At 36.4% G+C, this 15,252-nt stretch overlaps 1 protein-coding gene across 1 annotated transcript in view; it reads left to right on the top strand.

Moving 5' to 3' along the window:
- Nucleotides 1–13,627, top strand: part of IQGAP2 (IQ motif containing GTPase activating protein 2) — a 122,828-nt gene extending 109,201 nt beyond the window's left edge. The window contains exons 29-38 of the mRNA XM_041414630.1: nucleotides 1,322–1,554; nucleotides 3,603–3,735; nucleotides 5,148–5,250; nucleotides 6,137–6,278; nucleotides 7,978–8,065; nucleotides 8,968–9,180; nucleotides 10,003–10,163; nucleotides 10,998–11,141; nucleotides 12,217–12,325; nucleotides 12,797–13,627. Of these exons, the coding sequence (XP_041270564.1) occupies nucleotides 1,322–1,554; nucleotides 3,603–3,735; nucleotides 5,148–5,250; nucleotides 6,137–6,278; nucleotides 7,978–8,065; nucleotides 8,968–9,180; nucleotides 10,003–10,163; nucleotides 10,998–11,141; nucleotides 12,217–12,325; nucleotides 12,797–12,910 (1,440 nt within the window). The 3' untranslated portion in view covers nucleotides 12,911–13,627. The remainder of the gene's footprint in view (nucleotides 1–1,321; nucleotides 1,555–3,602; nucleotides 3,736–5,147; nucleotides 5,251–6,136; nucleotides 6,279–7,977; nucleotides 8,066–8,967; nucleotides 9,181–10,002; nucleotides 10,164–10,997; nucleotides 11,142–12,216; nucleotides 12,326–12,796) is intronic.
- The last annotated feature ends 1,625 nt before the right edge of the window (nucleotides 13,628–15,252 follow it).

The following is a 15,252-nucleotide window of genomic DNA, read 5'->3' as shown; positions in this document are numbered from 1 at the left end:
TTCTTATTGAGTTGTAAAGGGGCTGAGGAAGGGGAGCAGGGAATTCTGTTGCCATAATATAATATAAGTTAATCTGGGTGCTCAGCAATTCTTATGGAAGAGGGTGCTCAACCTGTTTTGGATAGTAACTGACAAGGCTGGAGTTTACCTGAATCATCCTGGGGCTTAGATTGGTGGTGAGGTCCTTGTGATCACCAGTCCTTTCACTGGAGAACACTGTAGTCCTCTCCTTTTTTCTCCCCTATCTAAAGTTGTTACCATGTTAAGAAATTGTAATTTAAATCCAATGAGGAAGGTTTCTAAAAGAAAAGTTTGAGTAGATTATACTACACTTCGATTACATTACACTTAAGATGCTTGTAAAACTTGTAGAAATGGCATTTGTACAGACAGAAAAATAAGGTGTGAGTGTAGGTATGGTACTGGCACAGTGGCTGTTGTTACCCTACCACAGCCGTGGTATCTCTTCAAAGGACTTAAGGGAATTGCTCCATAAGCCTTCTAAAAAGCTGAGAGACTGACAACCCTGTCAAATTAGGACTATTTTGCACTTCAATAAAGACCCTTTTAATCAATGTTTAATTGTGTGTTTCTAAAAGTAGAACGTTTTCATTTTAGCAAAACTTCCCTATTCTTCACTGTCCATCACTCCAGCAATACAGTTTAAAAAATTCCTCAACACATTAAAAAACTTAGGTAGCAAATGGAGTACCCACTTGAACACCTTTAAATGTGTAAGCTGGAAGTTCTGCAGGTGCATACATGCAAGCTAAAGCAAACTTCAGAAAGCAAAGTCCAGCCTGTTTCTGAGAACAGGAATTCTTTGAAGTTGGCATCTTCAGAAGATGCTGCAGCATTGTTACAGAAACTGCAGGTTGGGAAATCTGTTCTCTAGATTTCTAGGGCTGCACTGCAGTACAGTCTCTTTGAGAAGTAATGGGTCCCCTTATCAGTGAGTGCATTAAATGCTGCCAGTTATCTGCAGCACTTCAAAGAATGAGCCTTGAGAGCGGAACCTTGCAAAATTTAGAAGAGTTGTGTTTGTGTTTAACTCCATGCCTTGCATTAGCTGAACTACAGCCAGTATCAAATTGAAATGTGGTTGTAAAACTCCATAACTGGTGTTCCCAGGTGTTGTAGGAGGAGTATCATGTAAGAGATTCTTCCAGTTAGCCCCATAGGTAATGTGCGTCTTAAGGATTCTTCTAGCACCTGTTCCTATGGTCTAATTTAGAAGTAGAAATGATTGGTCATGTTTTGTAAGATGTCACTCCTGTATGCAAAAGGAAGATCTCTTAACTTTTTTCTCTGTTTTCTTTAGATTGTTGGCAACCTTCTGTACTATCGCTACATGAACCCTGCCATAGTTGCTCCTGATGGCTTTGATATAATTGATATAACAGCTGGGGGCCAGATACACCCTGACCAGAGGAGGAACCTAGGCTGTGTGGCAAAAGTCCTCCAGCATGCTGCTTCTAACAAACTCTTTGAAGGAGAAAGCGAACATCTGTCTTCTATGAACACTTACCTCTCACAGACCTACCAGAAGTTCAGGTATGCACAGCCCTCACAAATACCTACAGTCTTGGAGCTTTCCTGTAGGATGAGTAAGGGAGGTGGACTCCTTGTTGATAGGAATTTCCTGTTCAAAATGTTAAAAATGTTGAGTGATATGGCAAAGAGAAATGCTCACTGACAAAGAAACAGGAGCAGGAGTAACAGGTTGTATTTTAGCTTGTGCATTAATTTGATATTATCTCTGCTGTCTTGCTTGCAGTTCTTTACTGCAAACACAGACTGGGAACAGACTGTGATAACTCATTATCCAGAGGAATCAATGTCTGCTTTGATTAGGGAGGACATCTGAACGTTTTGTCTAAGGAAGAAAAAAATATTTGTCAGGAAAAAGTTGTAGGGTTTGTTTTTTATTCTCTCATCTTTGCTCACAGATTCTATATAGATATAATTATTTTATCGTGCAGTCATAGGAAACTGCATGTTTTCCTACATTCTGGGACACAATTTCTTTGCGGTTACTGCCCATTCATTGCTATTACTTTGTGGTATTGTTGAGTTTTGTAATGAACTTGCGCTCAGAATTTCTGTCTTTAGTGTCTGCCCTTTGTGAAAGCAAATGCACTGTTCATGTAATGGGTTTCCTTGAGAGATGTCAACCATGGACACAGGATAATTCAACTTAGTAATTTTAATGAAGTATTTAAGGGCATGACATAAACATGAAGAAGATATAAGGTAGAAAGTGTTACAGCTAGAATAACAAATGCCAAATTAAAGAGCACTGCTCTAGTCAGCCCTTGTTTGCTACAAAAGGAAGAATCCCTCTCCTAATTAAGCTAACTTAAATATCTGTATGCCTATGCTCTGTAATTTAACTAAGCCCTTCTTAGACACCAACGGTGGCTGCCCTGAGCTGCCTGTTCCCCTTTGGAACAATATTAGCAATGTTAACGATGCTCAAAGCTATTAAGCCTGCCTAGATCTTTTACTCTGCATTTATGAACTTGTGCAGAAATTTGTTCACACTCTTCCTAAGCCTTTGAAATCATCTGCCTTCACAGCTCCTCCTGTAGCAATATTTAGAAGTTTGCTACCTGTTGGTTAAAATTAAAATTTTCCTGCAGTTTCATTGCATACCCTATTGGCCATTATTGTTTTGACTGATTAATGAATTCTGCACACTTCTCATGCAATACCACTGTGATTTTGTATAACTTGATGTGTGGTCCCCAGCTTTTCCTTTCCAAAGTGAAGAATCTCAGTCCATTTTTTTTTCTTTTCAACTATTCTTTTCCAATATTTTAAAGGTGCTGTGAACCTGAAACATGTATCCTCTTCAACACCATAGGGCTGGCACAATATGGCTCCTGGAGCAAACCTATAGGCATCATCCAAAACCCTGTTTTTCCCAGCTGCTGCATTTCAAGTCTTCTCACTTAGAAAACAAAGTGGTTCTCTACAAGAGGACCCTGCTGGTTCTTGGTTGTGTGTGCACATCCTTGAAGAAGTAGTAGCTTGGAGACATACCAGTTGTCGTTTTGGGACATGTGCATGCTAGTCATACTGAAGTAACACTTCAACCACACTGCATTTTTTCCTCTCAGGGTTCTTATATTTATAAACAATACTGCATTTTCTCTCATCTTGAGCACCTCATTTTCTGCCTAACAGCAATGTAAACATTTGTGGGACAAATGGGAATTTTGTGCATCTATTTCAATCAACTCCTTCTCAGCACACCTCATACTGTGAAGTGCCTTCATAAAAAACAGAGAAGGCTTTTTATAATTGCTAGGCCATTAAATAGATATTTCTTTAAGTCCTTTAAGTTTAAAATTTACCTTTTTTAATAAGTAGGGGAAAAAACCCAACCCCTTTAAAACAGTCTTCCACCAGCTACCCAGGAAAGAGAAGACTTCCATCAGTTGTATTGACGTGGTGCCTCCTTGAAACATTGAGGTTAGATTGCAGATTATAAGAGAAACAAAATGCATGTCAAAGACTTGACTGTGGCTTTTTAATGCAGGCTAAATAAAGTGAATTTATAAGGGGCAATTATTGAAGTCTCTCTCATTTTCTCTTAGGAATTTTTTTCAAGCAGCATGTGATGTTCCTGAACCAGAGGAGAAATTCAATATTGATGAATACTCTGACATGGTGACCCTTAGCAAGCCTGTCATATATATTTCCATTGAAGAAATTATCAATACCCATTCAGTAAGTCAATCAGAACAAACTAGTCAATGGACTATAGCATAGGGATTATCAAATATTTGCAGCTGACACTGTGGGGAAAGCTCAGTTTTCATTCTTATTTTTGAAGTAATTTCTTCACTTCATCTCTAAAATGTTCTGAAGCTGAATATGAGATTTTCTTTCCCTAGGAAAAATGCAAATGCTGCTTTCATGCAAAAGCAGCATCTTGAATAATAATTAGTATGTAACACTTTCTGATGACGGGAAAGAACAATTATGTTCCAGTCTCATGTGGCATTTCTAACTTCAAAACAATTTTTTGTCTTGGGTAAGAAAGTGAAAGCAGTTTGAAGGAAAGCCTTTGGGAATAGAAATTGTATATTGTGGCTCTGGCATTCTGTCATGTGGCTTGTTGGAAGCAGATGACAACATCAGATTTAGAAAAATTGATGCTGTGGTATCATTCCTGTTCTTACTGTGGGAAAAGAGCAGAATAACTGCAGTCTGAAGCATGACTTAATAGGGTGTAAGTTAAATGTTTACCTCATGTTCCTCCTACAACTTGGGATACTACTATTTGTTTCCTGCCTTGCAATATGTCCCCTATGTGTCCTCCTGCCTAAGTCAAAAAAAAAAAAACCCACAACAACATTCCCCCATCAAAAAAAAGAAAAAAAAAAACCATGAACACCACAAAGAATCTCTCTCAAATACTGAAAAGGTAGAACACCCAACTCACAGTAGGCCACTCTATAAGTTAGTTTTATTCAAGTGAAAACTAATAACCTAACCTACTAAAAAAACCTTTCTGGTTTGTCTTGGTGCCTGTTCTTTTAATTTTTGAAGCAACAGACCTATATCTGCGGGTAATGACCAGAAGTTACACGTGAACATTAGTCCTTTCAGTGAGTCCAGTGACTGGCGTAACATGCCTGTTGGGTGCTGCAGTGGGTGCTGCAGAGCTGGTTCCTCACTTAGAAAATACAGTCCTTTCTGAAAGGACATCACTGACACCACTGCAAGCTACTGGAATGGATATTCAGAAAATAGGTGTCTTTCTATGGATCACCAACACTGTCTTTATTCCTTTGGGTGTTAAGGATGCAGCAGCAAAATGCTCTGCTTGGGATTATCATCCTTTATTCTGTGATAGTTAGGACTTTGTTAGTTGGAATTGCACATCTTCTGCTCAGCCATGATATTTAACACTCCAGAGACAATAGCTGGAAAAGCAAGACAAGCTGTTTACAGCAAGGGCAGCTCTAAACTCTAGCCTGGAATCCAGGGTGCTTCCTGGCCTTGGGAAGGTCCTCCATAATCCTGATCACGATAGGTCTGTGTTTTTCAACGTTTAGTTTCCAGACTTAGTTTCAAGTATAAAGATACCAGGAAAGCTTTTTCTGGATGATGATTTCATTTACATTTGTTTATAGCTGCTTTTGGAACACCAGGATGCCATTGCCCCTGAAACTAATGACCTGCTGAATGAATTGCTGGAAGGTCTGGGACCTGTTCCTGATATAGAATCTTTCCTTGGTATGCTGTTTTTTGTCTTTATGGGTAACTTCATTTTAGGGGCAGAATTCAACACAGGCTTGACTTAAATACTATTGTTTCTCTCAGAGCAATAGCTTCTGCTTCTCTGTTTACTACAGAATTAATTTCCAAACACTTACTGTAACATTGCACCTTATATTTGAACCTTTCTCTTAACTGCAATATTCACTCTAAAAATTAATGTGATTCAAAATCCAAACATTACTATTATTTTGAATGATCCACTTGTGCAGAGAGGAAACAAATTATTTTTTTTAACAATCTGGTCTTAAGATTTGCTAGTGTTGGGTAGAAACTTAGAAAAAGTATATAGAGAATTCTAAAACCAGCCATTTTTTCTTTTGATACTTAAATATCCAAATAAAAATTACTTTTTTAAAATTATGCAGATTTCTTAGAAAGTAATGCGTTTGACTGGTACTTAATTTGCATGTATTGTAGAAAACTGTTTAGAAAGTAGCTAGGAGTCATGGATAACACCAACATTCAAGTGAATAGCCCGTTAACGTAGCTGCTACTCTTCTGTTTCTTCATTATCACTTCATGTTTGGATAAAGGATGTTACATTGTTTGTATTATTCTTTGAGAAGACAACATGAAAGTCCTTTGCACATCAGGAGCCTGAAAAGCAAGGATTGATGTAATTTCCAAAAATATTGTAACTGGGCTTATAAATAGCTAAGTTATTGTTTTGATTGTTCAATGTCCAAAAAAAGACTGCTTCTAAGTGGAAGGAGGTGGAGGTGCTATATAATAAGCTTAATATTTCTGATTGTTTACAGTGATTCGCTTAGGTACTTTCTTGCTTCATGTACTGAATCATGGGAAAATTGGAAAACTTGGAGTAAAATATGTTTCCTTTTAGGGGAAGGAGCTGTTGATCCCAATGACCCCAACAGGGAAAGCACACTGAGTCAACTTGCGAAAACAGAGATTTCACTGTCCCTAACAAGCAAATATGAGTTACGAGAAGGTGAAGATCAGGATCTCAAAAGTCTGATGATAAAGTAAGTTTTGCTCAAGCATTTATATTCTGGCAATGCTTATTGCTTCTTTGTTTTCAATACTGCTTTTTAAACATTTACCCTGCCTAAGTGCATTTCTGAGGTGCTGAGTGCATTCAGTTTTCAAAAGACAGTTTGTGTTCAGTGCTACTCAAACTTTTCCAAAAGTCAGAAGAACTGTCAGTTTTTCCAGAAAAAAACCCAAAAACATATTGCCATCTTATGTTTTGAGCATGACTGCATCATTATCTAGGAAACATTTTTTCATGAAGCTGTAAAAGCACTCTGCTTTAAAATGCCACAGCCTTGGGAAAGCAGAGATGAAAAGCAGCCCACACTTAAAAGGGTCAAACAGTATTACCATGTCCTTTCCTCCCCCTCAAAAATAAACACTTTTCTGATATACTGTCATCAGCCATTTGAAGAGAATGTAACTGTTACTTCAGCAGGAATAGTGCATGCTGCATGCTTTTATCCAGGAAAGAAAATTGTGTTTATTCTGTCTTGGAAACAAATTAAAAATGGCTACAGGGATACTCTGGAATACAAGCTACTTTATAGTAAAAATTAATTATGTTACAGCACTTTGTTTCACATTATTGTCACCCATCTTTTGACATTATTTCAAGCTATCCAGAAAAGGGATTGGCCTACTTAAGATTCTAGTGCAATTTGAGAAAGGGAGAGAACAGGATGCTGCTCTCTTCTATTATTGTGCATATATGTACCCCATGTGTGTGAAGGCAAAAAATCACATTAAAAGGGAAAGACAGCATCAATAACTAGGATGGCAGACATGGGCTGTAATTAAAATCTGATCTATTAAGCTGTTTGAGCTTTTTTAGTCAGAAATAAGTATTCTGGATTTGTTCAATTGTGTGACGTTTTACTTCTGAAGAAGCAGCTGAACCTAGGTAGACTATCACTTTAAATTATTAGGTTCTATCATAGAAATTTTGACAATATTTAGACATTTTCCTTGGAAACTTAAGCTGCATCTTTAATTTTCTGTTAATTGTTAAGAACAATGAGCTATTTCAGTAATCCTGTCCTCTAAATTAATATAATTCTGTAGCAGGATATTCTTGGAAGTATTACGAACAAATAGGCAGCAGGAATGAGATAAATTCTTACCAAGAAAAGAACTGGTTAACATATCGGGGTGTAGCAGCTTCCCTTTTTTAGCAAGGAAATGCTTCTTGTCTGTTGTCGCTAGAGAAATATCTGTCCTTAAGTGGTTTGTGTAAATGTACTGCATCAAATGAAAAATTCCTTCAAAGTTCAGCAGTTCTGAGTGTATTTCCACTTTATTCAGTAAATATGACCCTAAATGGAAGGATGAGTAGCTCAGGCTTTTCAAACTTCACATTTCTGTCTGCTGTTTTGTCACGATCACAATTAAAATCCACATGTGAGTTATTGCTTGTATTTTATTAACAGAAGCTGTTTTACTGTGCCAGTTGGTTGTTTGTTTCCTAAAATAAATGGAGGGAAGCTTACATGTATTTCTCTATTCAGGCTGTGTAGAAACCAGATACTCAATGATGTTAAAGAAAGCTGTGAAACATACAAAGCTAGAAAGCAAATTTTACCAACAATCCATAGTAAAGGGGGAGTTTACTACTTTTATGATCAAATGAATGACATGTACAAGTGATACAGTGATAAGTGTTTTGTAATATCTACATATCCTTTTCAAAAGGACCAAAAGACTCATTGTGGATGTGATACGAACACAACCAGGGGATACACTCTTAGAAATATTAGAAACACCAGCCACTGCACAACAGGTAAGTGTTATACTGTGCCTGAATAGGGAAGGAAGTATTTTATTATAGCTATTTGAAAGCCTTAACAGATCTCTGACAGCTTTCTCCATCACATTATAACAATGAAATTGTTTGTTGACAGTTTTAGACTATTCAGATTTAGAGTCTTCAAAATATGAGGCTAGTATAGTTGGGGTTTTTTTACTGTATAATTGGAAACAACTTCAGAGGGAAACAAAATATAAGTCTTGCTGTGAGCTAGACTAGACTAGAATATTTTTTTTTTTGCTGTATTGGAGTCACTAGAATGTGAATTGAGTATTTTTTTCTTTACATTTTTTGTAAACATGGTCTTTTCTCTCCTATATTATAATACAACAAATAGCCTGAGGTGAATCTTTCTACTCTCTTTTCCCCCTCTCAGTTTTGTAACTCAACTTGCCTGACCCTTTAGTTTATATGTTTAACTTATACAAGCAAATCTCAGGGATCTACTGCTATCCTTAGTACGGGATTTGAGTGGGAAGAACTCACTGTTGAAGTCTTTCCCATAGACACTGACACACAAACCTGCATTTTAATAATGTGCCAATTTTAGTTCACCTCAGTATCTGTGTGTATGTAGGAAACACCTGTGAGATCTGGACAGTCTTCCCACAACTTGGTGAATTCATTGAGCCTGGCTGATTTAGACATTTTGATTAATTCAAATGTGTGTCTTGGTGTTGTCACTACATACCTAAGGTATGCCCAAAGGCAGAGTAAATGGGGTACTTTGAGACAGGACATAAAGATTGCACCCTGATTCTTGATAATCCCCTATTCAATGTACTTGAGAAATCAATGTACTTGAACTCTTAACAGTTATCAAAATCTGGAAAATAACTGTTCTGGATTTTTATTCTTCCCCCCCCCCCCCCCAGGAATCTGAGAATTTGAAACTTGTAGAAAAACGTGCCATCTTAGATTCCAAAACTCCAGAGAAAATGAAGCACAGTCAGTCTGTTTTTGAAGATGGGCAGCTACCAATAGAACAAAAGAAAAGGAAAATTCAGAGAAATCTCCGGACATTGGAACAAGCAGGACTAGTGTCTTCAGCGACTAAGTACCAAGAAATTATAAATGAGATTGCTAAGGTAAACTGAGTGTTTTCTTGTATATCAATGTTTTTTAGCATCTAGCCTAAAACCATTCCAATTAGAGAAGTAAAATACATATTTTTCAGGGAATGCTACCCTAAACTTTTGAAGTATCCACATACCAAGCAAATTGTTTTTATTCCCTGACAAAATAAATGAAAGACAGTACACTCCTGAATAACTGAAATAAATGACACAAAACTGCAACCTTTGTTATCCGAATCTGATATTGAATTTGATGCTGATGATTATGTAACTCCTCCTCTGTAATGTTTCAATATAACTTTGTATATTTTAACAGTAATTGGGATTGCTCAGTGGTGTTTCAATTAAGAATGGCTGTGGTCTTGGTAAGGTTTCAAAAGTCTTAAACCCCCATGAAATATTATCTGATCGGTATTAACACTGATCTGCTGTGGTTGGGCAGGACACAAGAATAGTGGGCCAATGTTGTGCCCATCCTGATGCTGATAAAGCACAGGCACTGTTCTCAACAAATCCTGTTCCACATCCACAACCCGTTCTGGCCATAAGAACCTTAGTATATTGAACTATCTTTAGCACAAGAGTGACATTTTTCGTATGAGTTCTGTGTCTGTTAGGCCCTGTAGAGCACAGCAAAGTTCAACACCACTTCTATATATGAATAGTAATGTAGTACTCCCTACAGGTACTGTTCTTGTAAGAACTAACAGGATAATTCTGTGCTTTCTCTCAGTAATGAAGTGAGATTTTGTAATTACAAATTGCAATGGTAATGAACTGAGGCTTTTTAGAATTTCAAATTAATAAAACAATTGCATTAATAAATTTTTTTAGGATATCCGGAATCAAAGAAGATACAGACATCATCGAAAAGCTGAACTGGTGAAACTCCAGCAGACTTTGAATGCACTTAACTCCAAGACAGCATTTTATGAGGAACAAATTAATTATTACAACACCTATATAAAAACTTGCTTAGACAACTTAACAAGAAAGTGAGTTGAGTCTTTCTTTCTTTTAATGTGTCTTTTAGTGTGTTTTGTCAAGAGGGGAGAGCAGGTGTTAATCTGTAGTTTAAAGTTTTGGTTCCAACAGATTGACAATCTATAAAAGGTCTGTGAGACTTGTAAACTGCATCAGCTTCTGGATGTTAAAGTCTTGCATTTATTTAAGACCGCCTTTGAGAAAGAAAAGTCTATGTCTATGTAAAGAGATGTATACATGTTTTCAATATATTTAATTGGTCTACTTTGCAGATCCATGTGCATAGTTTGAGGTCATGAAGCTTTGGGAAGTAATTATTGGTTTCTTCCTTTTTTACAAGGTTTGGGGTTTGTCTTTAGAATGGAAAAGGGGAAAATAAATGCTTAAATAATTTTACCTTTCAGATATGATGGAGTTACTTGAAAGCAATCCATCCACCAATGCCACCAAAATGTTAAAATGAAAACATTTTACTGACATGAACAGGAATTTTCCTAGTGCACACTTCATTAAACCAAAAATTAACTCTAATTACAGAGTATTTACCATTTATGTCACCTTAAGCTTACAAATTGCTATTTTAAACTGAAGATTGTGGACTCTAGAATCAGCGTTGCATATCACAATAGAATTGAAAGAAGTGCTAAAAGATGATTCAAAATCATTGGCAAGATATTTAGATGATTCACTGCATGCTAAAAATTGCTCTAGCTCTTAGATTTTTTGAGATGTTAATTTTGGTTTTCTAGAGAAGTTCAAGAAAGAGTGAAAGAAAGTTAAATATGGCTGAAGTATTAAGGATCTGAGAAACACACCAAAAGCTAGTTTTCTTGTTCTTTTTCCAGAAATTCACGGAGGTCAATTAAATTAGATGGAAAAGAGGAGGTGAAGGGAAGCAAAAAGCTGAAACAGACCTCACTAAAGTACACAGCTGCAAGACTTCATGAAAAAGGTGTCATCCTAGAAATTGAAGATCTTCAAACCAATCAGTAAGTGCAATACAAACCAATTCTAATCAACGTTTTCGAAGGGGCCTGGCTTTTGATAAAAGAAATCTTAACTATTTCCTGTGCCACAGCTGAAATTGCCTCAGACTTTGGCACTCAGAAGGAAGCTGCAGCCTAATTGTTGTAATTTTTGGGTTTTTTTACTTTGTACCTTGCTGTATGATTACCTTAGGAAAACATGTCAACAAGTCAGCACTAGCACCGTCTTACATGGACAATTGCAAGTTTGGCAGCAGACTCGCTATTAATGACCACGTTTTTATGCAGTTGTAGCAATCTTTTTTTCATAGATTGACCAGTCACTTTCAAGGAACTTAGTAAACCTTAGGTTTTCTGCTCTTCCTCACTATGGCAGGGTGAATGGATGTGGTGGTTTAACATCCCTTTTGTATTCTTCCATTTTGAGGCCATGCTAGTGAAAGTCTTCCATTCTTTGCACCTTCCCATCCACGTTCTGCATGGAAAAGTTTTTTCAGGTTTTTTTGGTTTTTGGGGTTTTTTTCCCCAAGTGGATTCATCAGGTAGAGGAAGCCACATGAGGCAAATATATACCTGCAAGGAGATGCTTGGCATGGCAGAAGGAAAATATGGTTGTCCTGTTTCTATCCACTGGATGTTGGATCAAATTTGTACACTGAACTTCCCAAAGACCTTTCTTTTTTTTTTTTTGGTGTCTTGTTTTGTTGAGTTCTTTCTTTGTTGGTTTGGTTTTTGGTTTTAGTTGGTAGGTTGGTTTTGGGGGGTTTTTTTGGGTTTTTTTGTTTGTTTTTTTTTTTTTTTTGTTTTTTTTTTTTTTTTTGGTTGAGTTTTTTTGGGTTGGTTTTTTTTGGGAGTTGTTTTTCTAGTACAAAAGACTTCAGAATTCTGTATTTCATACTACCAGCACTACCAGGAAGTCTAAGAAGACACTGTATGGAGTGCTGTGCAGGGAGAGATAGAATGATTCTTTTGACACCAATGACACTGCTTGTGGTCAAAGTTCTGTGTTCTGCAGGCTTTTTCACCAAAACTGTCTCTGAGTACAGCCTATGTATTCAATCACCTTTCTTGTCTCAAGGTTTAAGAATGTGATGTTTGATATCACACCTGGAGAAGAAGTGGGTGACTTTGAAATCAAAGCAAAATTTTTAGGAGTCGAGATGGAAAAAGTGCAGCTCCATTTCCAGGTTTGAATTTTGTTACTTTGCTATATAGCTGCTGTTGCGTTTCCCATAACTACAAGCTTTTTCAATATTTTTTTCACATGTATCCATGAACCAGTCAATCAGTACAGAGCAGCAGCTAACGTGGAGAATAACTATATAACTTCTGCAGGATACTGGGCATGGGCATTGAATTAATGTTTATCTTGGGGCAACTACATGAAATCAACCTCCATGTTAGTTCAGGTTGCAAGCAGGAAATATTAAAAAAAAAAAAAAGGAATTACACAGAAAATAGTATTTCTTCTGTTTTTTGCTGTTACTGACCATCTGTAGCTTAGGATCTAGAGGACACGTAACGTTTACTACACATATCCCAATATTTGCTTGCAATTGCTTAAGTTTTGAAGAACCTGGAGTTGGTGATGTTTATCACATCTTGTTACTGTAAGGTATGGATTTAGACAGACACTAATGACTTTTTTCTCATTTCAGGATTTGCTTCAGATGCAGTATGAAGGTGTGGCTGTAATGAAAATGTTTGATAAAGCTAAAGTGAATGTGAATTTGCTCATATTCTTATTGAATACGAAGTTCTATGGAAAATGAGTACTTTCAGATATCATGGACTTCATCAATCAGTGGGAAGTCTATTCAGTATTTTTTTGCTTATAAACATTTGAAGTTTGTCATTGGATACTTGTTAAATTTTAAAAACACACCCTAAAACACCAAATGTTCAGAAGAATGTACACAGTGCCTTTTCAGCATTGATAACAAAACAGAAAACCAAGAAATCGATTCATTTAAACAGCTCAAGATTTCATTGGTATTGGTACTTTAAAATCAAAATATTCTTTAGGACACACAGCTATTGTGTAGATTTTAAGGTAGGCAGAAATTGAATTTAGTTAAATATATAAACCTCTTCCTATTGAAACATTTTTAAAATTACCTCAGATATATAATATAGCTGATACTAGACTTTAAGTATTTACCAAAAGAAAACCTAATTTGTTTCTAAGGGATAGTTTGAGCAAATACTTAGTTACATACTAGGCCTATTTTGTGGCAGTTGTCAATTGCAAAGCAAACGTATTGTGCAATTCAAAAAATTTTATAGGTAATTATAAAGTGACAATAACGACTTGCTTCACAAAAATATATTTTACGATTCATTCCTACTAAATGCACTACTGCCTCGTGCAAAATGACATTTTCTACTTTCACAGCCTTTGGAGTGGTATTGGGGAAATCTGAATAGCTAACAGTTGTTCAGTTTGAAGTATTTGAATACCTAAATTGTGCCTGTCTTTTTTTTTTTTTTTTTTTTTTTTTTTGTAAGAAAATAAATGCAATAAAATCAGTATTTAGATTGGGTTTTTTAAATATTCTTTGGAGATTGTTCTATGTAAAATAAACATTACCTAATTAAACTGGCTTGGTCCCTAAATTTCATTTCAAGGAATTATTAAAGCTGCAATCTAGATGGTAATTGAAAGAACTTCTTTCAGCGCATTTATAAAATTGCATGTAATTAAGCCTGACTCCCAGTACACTTGAGGAGAGCTGCTCAGCAGTGAACATTTCATGACCTTTATGCTATTGAATGTGATGATGATTTTGCTTAAGAACTATCACTAATACCTACAGAGCAAAAGTTTGTGCCATAGGTAATGTGACCAATAGAAAATACTTCCTTCTCTCACTTCTACTGTAACTAACACTTCAAAAGATGGAGAGTGAGACATTATGGAATGAATCATAAAAGCATATTAAGTATTAACTCTGGTGAGGAAATAGAACAGTATTAAGTCACTGGCAGATACATGGATTGCAAACTCAGCTGATATACTGATCTGTGGTGTTACACAAGCTGAAAAAATTATTACATTGACAGAGATACTAATTTATGCATGAACTTAAGTTTGAACACATGACTACTTTAAAACAGTTAATATCCCTAATTAAAGGATTAAAAAACTACTACTTGATTCCATTTTTCTTCTAGCTGGTTATGTATAAACCCTTTTAATATGACATAAATGCTGTAGTATTGATACCCTGCTTTGCTTAAAATAGCTGGATAGAAAAGTGAAAACAGTGCTTCACTTTTCCTTCAAAGAAGAGAACTGAATTTTACTTGAATATGAATTACATTCCCAATCTTTTGTTCCCCTTTTTATTTGCAACAGACTTGACTAATGGCTATATTTTTTAACAAACTCTAGCTGAGCACTAAATCTGTCACAGGTGTGATGTTGCTCTTAAGAAGAGACTCTTGAGGTAATGTGTCAAAAGCCTGGAGTTGTGCTGGTGAGACATGCCAGAGACCCACAGCCTTTTTGGGATATGTTAACTCCTGGATATGCAATTTTGTGTGATACACTTGACACATCTAGTACCTGCCTGGTTCTAATGCAAATAGCACATTCCTCCATTATTTCCTGGAGCAGGCAAGCTTAGAAAAGCTTCTTTGGTTCCCACGTAATGAGAAGTATGAATGGTACAGTCTGTGTACCAGCATGCCCCTTTTCCAGCCATATCCTGGTCTTCCTGTTCTTCCTAGTGCACATCAAAGAGTAATTTCCATTTAATTTCTTTGAACACCTTAAGCTTTTTTCCTTAAATTAGGTAGTTCCATTTAGGGCCTTGTCACTGAACAATAATATGAACCCTGCTGAACAGGACTGACCACAATGTTTTCTACCCCATGTAAGATTGATGTTAGGGTGAAGTACCACACAAATGAGCTAAGTGATTCTGTTACTACCCACTGCTGCTGACAGCTACTAACTACAACAAAAAATGAAGGATTTTTAGAGGCTACTGTAAGATGCAATGTGGGAACTTCAGCAGTTAGACAGGACTTGCTGAAACCAGTTTCAATCATGAAATGGTGGTGTGGAAGGACTTGCATTGCTGGTTCAAAATCTGAAAAAAAAAGCCAG

Source organism: Onychostruthus taczanowskii, unplaced genomic scaffold (genome assembly GCF_017590055.1).
Source record: "Onychostruthus taczanowskii isolate IOZ18803 unplaced genomic scaffold, ASM1759005v1 scaffold46, whole genome shotgun sequence".
Classification (NCBI taxonomy): Eukaryota; Metazoa; Chordata; class Aves; order Passeriformes; family Passeridae; genus Onychostruthus; species Onychostruthus taczanowskii.
Note: the sequence above shows the minus strand (reverse complement) of the source record. Positions and strands in the feature narration are given on the sequence as shown.